The sequence below is a fragment of the Salminus brasiliensis genome, chromosome 9 (genome assembly GCF_030463535.1).
Source record: "Salminus brasiliensis chromosome 9, fSalBra1.hap2, whole genome shotgun sequence".
Lineage (NCBI taxonomy): Eukaryota > Metazoa > Chordata > Actinopteri > Characiformes > Bryconidae > Salminus > Salminus brasiliensis.
The window spans coordinates 18,219,519-18,223,976 of record NC_132886.1 but is presented as its reverse complement, the minus strand read 5'-3'; the positions used below and the strand labels follow the sequence as shown (position 1 = coordinate 18,223,976).

The 4,458-nt window shown below is 38.7% G+C and overlaps 1 protein-coding gene across 1 annotated transcript; it reads right to left on the bottom strand.

The window, feature by feature from the left end:
• Nucleotides 1-2,797: 2,797 nt before the first annotated feature.
• LOC140561577 (uncharacterized) lies at nucleotides 2,798-4,228 on the bottom strand. Its single transcript, XM_072686795.1, has 4 exons — nucleotides 4,112-4,228; nucleotides 3,923-4,023; nucleotides 3,625-3,798; nucleotides 2,798-3,519 (listed from the first exon to the last, which is right to left on the bottom strand). The coding sequence occupies exons 1-4, from the start codon at nucleotides 4,182-4,184 to the stop codon at nucleotides 3,070-3,072; spliced, it is 798 nt and encodes a 265-aa protein (XP_072542896.1). The 5' UTR covers nucleotides 4,185-4,228; the 3' UTR covers nucleotides 2,798-3,069.
• Between the last annotated feature and the right edge of the window lie 230 nt (nucleotides 4,229-4,458).

Below are 4,458 nucleotides of genomic sequence, written 5' to 3'. Positions count from 1 at the left end.
TCATAAATATTCAAATGTTTGAAGGCATGCTACCGTTATTATAAGAATTTGTTTTTAAGAACAAGATATGTTTTCCAAGTGTATGTGTGGTTAACTTTCACAGAACAAAGATGTATGAAGCAAACAAAAAGGAAACCCCAGATGAGAAAGGGCTCCACATGAAAGGCTAATTGTAATCACTGTCAACAAAAACATGTTTTGGAAAACTTTATGAAATATCATTATGTGGTATAACTTTTATATATATTTATAATGTGTGTGCATGGTGAGAAGAATGACTAATTGATTCTAGCACATGAATAAAGTGCTGTTTCAGGTTTTGAGTAATGACCTGATTCTCGCAGTTCGGAAGCAAAATTCTGGCAATTACAACACCACATTAACAAGAGTCCATTGACAAGAATCTTACCACTCTATTTGTCTAATAAAATACTTATTGAAATGAATTTAATCACCCAAGATCACAACCTGGCCTTGCTAACACTCGTGGCTAAATGCAGTCACGTTCTCACAGGCTATGAGTATCAAATTCCCATCAGTTAGTACAGGGACAAGCATTAGGAAAGCAGAAGGGTCAAGACGCAAACTTCATACTCAGAAATGTTACAATCATTTCAGTTCAGTCTTCTAAAATATTCTGTCAAGATATTTATTTTGGGATAATTAATTGTAAGAATATTTTTCTCAAGATAATTGCGCAAAAAATAAGTGATAAAATAATTTATTTGAGACTGCCTAGTATATGGCACCAATACGCAATTCAAGCAGCATCCCTCTTACTATTATCTCCCCAAGCCAAATGCTCAGGGGCAATCGGCTTGTGAATACTATTCTAATTAATTCAAATAAATTATTGGCTATAGCACTTTTTCTTGAGCTCACTCTCAAAATTGAAGGCACTGTTATATTTAATTAGAGTGCTGTTTGAAATATGTTAAAAACAGCAGATTGTTTCAGAGGAGTGGTTATACAAATATATATATATTGAATAGCTACAGCTTTCTAACTACACAACTTCATGACTGTCGAATATGAGACCTTTATACTGTTCAGACTCTCCAGACAGATGCTCAACTTCCATTCCTGAACAATAAACAACAGGCTTAAATAGTGATAGTGAGTGGCATGGTGATTTGGTGCCCTCTACAGGGCTGAGTAGATAATGTAAGTTTCCCCCATATATCTTGAGAAAATGATCTCAAGATAATTAATTTGAGAAGTATCATGATGTTTCACAGGCAGGATTTCTTTTAACCCATTATAGAAAAAACTCATGTAATTTTTTTTCTGCCATGTCCTTTTGGGGGACTCTGTGGTCTCCTGCTCCAGAACATGTATGTGTGTAGTTGAAAAACTGTTCACAGTGAAGCCTCCTTGGTAAAATAGACAAGATTACTCATCTGTGCCACTCAGGTGGCCTACATTGGAAATTGAATCCAATATTAACATGAAACTACAAACCTTATGAAAAGAAAGTGAAACAGTTGGTGTCAGCTGATTCTGCAAACCTACTCCTTGTTTCTTCACTGCTTCTCCACTTCCTCATTGTAGAAATACAAACAGGCCTTTAAACCCAGTCTTGAGATGTCATTTGCAAGAACTGGTAGCCTTAACCAGAGTTAAGCAGTTTGCATAGGAATGCATTTCTTAACAAATTGGTATTTGTTACAAATAATGAAAATGACTCAGCAGATTTGACCCTGTTTAATGTTGGTTTGATTGCACATAATCCACATGATTATGTATGTATGTCATTTGCATGAAAGACATGTGCCTGAAGGAAATTGAATAAACTTGTCAGTTGATAGCGGGGGTGTTAACTGGTAAAAAGGGAGTGCCAAAATGAAACAGAAAGTTCCAGACAAAACCTACACTCATAACAACAAAGGTGCTTACAAGGGTACTTTGAACAACACCATAGAACATGAATGAATAACCATGTTTGTAAAAGAGATTTTTACAGATTCTTCATACTTACAAATTGCTTATATGATTTCTATTTCATTTAGACTGTATCTGCTTTTTAAAAGCAGTCCAGACACTTAAAATGTGTTCAGTTGAAAACAGCCACAATGTTTTAGCTGTGAGTGATGGCAGTGGAGGGGTTACTGGCCCTCCCCTCTCCTCTACCACACGGTTTACAAGAAGTTATCAGCTGATTTTAAACTCAGGATGTTTGCCAGATAAATAATGTCATGTTTTTTTTTATTATTGATTGGAATGAGAAACTGTAACAGTACACACACGTACTACAGTGAACGGAAAAGTACTTCTATACACTTCATGTCCAGTCTCTCTCCTGGTCTGCTCCTAACTTGGTTTTACATCTATGTTCCCTACCACCCCTGTGTCATTGCACTCACATGTGATCAATGTATGACCCCATCCTGCCTTATACATGTTCTGTGTTTAGTTCTTGTGGACCATATTAGTCTCAAGGTAGTGTTGTCTGTATGCAGATTTGCTTGTAGCCTCTAGTGTTGGCCTGTCTGTACCTGCCTTGTGTGTTTTTTTTTTTGTGCTGTTTGTGTAGATAGATGTTTTAGATAATAGAGAGTTACACTAAATGGCGCATTGTAGAGAAGCACTGCAGTAGAGTTTTGTTGGACTTGTATTCTAATAACCCGAATCACACATGCATCCTACTGGTTCATGCTTGTTACAAACACACACACACATTAATTATATTAGTATAAATGTATTAGTGAATGAATGAAGAACAGTTCTCGGGAATATGAATTGTTTATTTAATCATATTGAATTCACAGTATGTAATATAGTAAACGTATTTTGGACATCTAACAAAAAGAATTCATTGAAATTGCCATGCACCATTGTGCTTGGAACGTTTGAAGGTAAAAGAGTAAGAAGACAATCAGTAACAAGTTGGATGGATACATTTAGAGCAATCATGAATAAGCCATTAAGAAACTGAAAGAATCAAACAGAAGACAGGATGTCGAATTAACTTGAGAGCACCTAATAAATTATATGATAACTCAAAAAGCCCACATGCACTGACTACAGCATTCACATGCTCATTTCCCTTGTCTCTACATCAGGAGGGTTTCAGGAGGCTTGTTTTTTCCAGGTTGGAAGGCAAGTTTGCCGAGGGGCGACACCACCTAGGCAGGGTGTGAAGAATGACTTGCAAACAGCAGACAGTTTTAAGCAAGAAAAGCAGAATTCAATCTGACAGCGATTACATATGATATTTTTACACCCTGTTTTGTCATGCTCCACCACATTGCCACAGGTAGGGCAAGCCCGCATGGAGGGGACTTTAATATTTTGAACCTGAGGGAGGGTTATTTCACGGCATTTCAACAGATTCTCAAGGAGTGGGTTGACGCAGCCATTGTTGTCACAGCGGTCTGAGCGAGGGCCTGGCCCTTTCCATTCCCTCAGACACTGCCAGCAGAAGTGATAGGTCTTACCGGTCACTGCTGTGCAGATGATGCAGTGCACGCAGAGATTGGTCAAAACCTCCCTCTCAACAAACGTCTTGCAACCAGGGCACTGTACAAAAAGACAGATGAAGATAAGTAAACAAGTCCAATGCATATATGAGATCCAAAATTTATATTCAGATGCCAGTAGTAATTAGATGGACTGGCCACTCACTGAGTTGTATTCACAGTACTCAGCAGCTGCTAAAACTGCCATGGTTTCCTCAAAGTGACTCTGCTCCTCTTGAGTTAGTAAAGCCATCCTTCGCACTTCTACGTATGGCCACACAGCTTCACACTTCTTAGTTGTTCCGTCTTTTAGGGCTGGACACTTGAACTTGTACTGGCCCTGTACTCATATACATAAGACTACCACTTTAAATTACTGCAAAAAAAACCCTGCTGCTCATTAATGCACTCATTTTTGTATTTATTCATTTATGATATTTTAATATTTTGATAAAGTAGTGTACCTGGTCCAGCAGACTGCGACACCAAGCTGTGAGGGACTGTGGCGTGACAGCATGGCCACAAGACATCTCTGCTCTGAGGTTGTCTGGGTCATCATCAAGGGCTGTGAACACAGATAAGGCAATGGCAAGAATAATCTAGATCTATAACGAGTGTAAAATAATCAAATAAAGGACTAGTAATCTACTTACTGATGTCATCCGGCCGCGGAACAAACCTGAGGGTCGTATCTGCAGGGTCGTAGCGCTTCTCGTCCTCAGTCATTGTTTGTGTGTCTTCCAGCTGGGCGCTGTTGCTGTGCTGCTGGATGCCTTTTAGTTTCTGTTATTGAAACCACGTGTCTGTCAATCAAATGCAAACGACCAGGCTAGGGGAATTCCGTCGAGTGGCGACTGTTAACCTGAGCTAAATTCATCTTACGAGGAAGAGAAATGATACATATTCACGAAGCTTATTAAACGCATCCAATGCCACAGAATAACCAGCACTGCTCTGTGTCTCAACACGAGCTCAACTTAACCTTAACTTTATCCAGCTG

Coding starts and splice junctions, on each gene's coding strand:
- LOC140561577 (XM_072686795.1), bottom strand. CDS start 4,184: ATGACTGAGGACGAGAAGCGCTACGACCCTGCAGATACGACCCTCAGG. Junction 4,024..4,111: donor TCCGCGGCCGGATGACATCA/GTAAGTAGATTA, acceptor CTGTGTTCACAG/CCCTTGATGATGACCCAGAC. Junction 3,799..3,922: donor GTCGCAGTCTGCTGGACCAG/GTACACTACTTT, acceptor ATATGAGTACAG/GGCCAGTACAAGTTCAAGTG.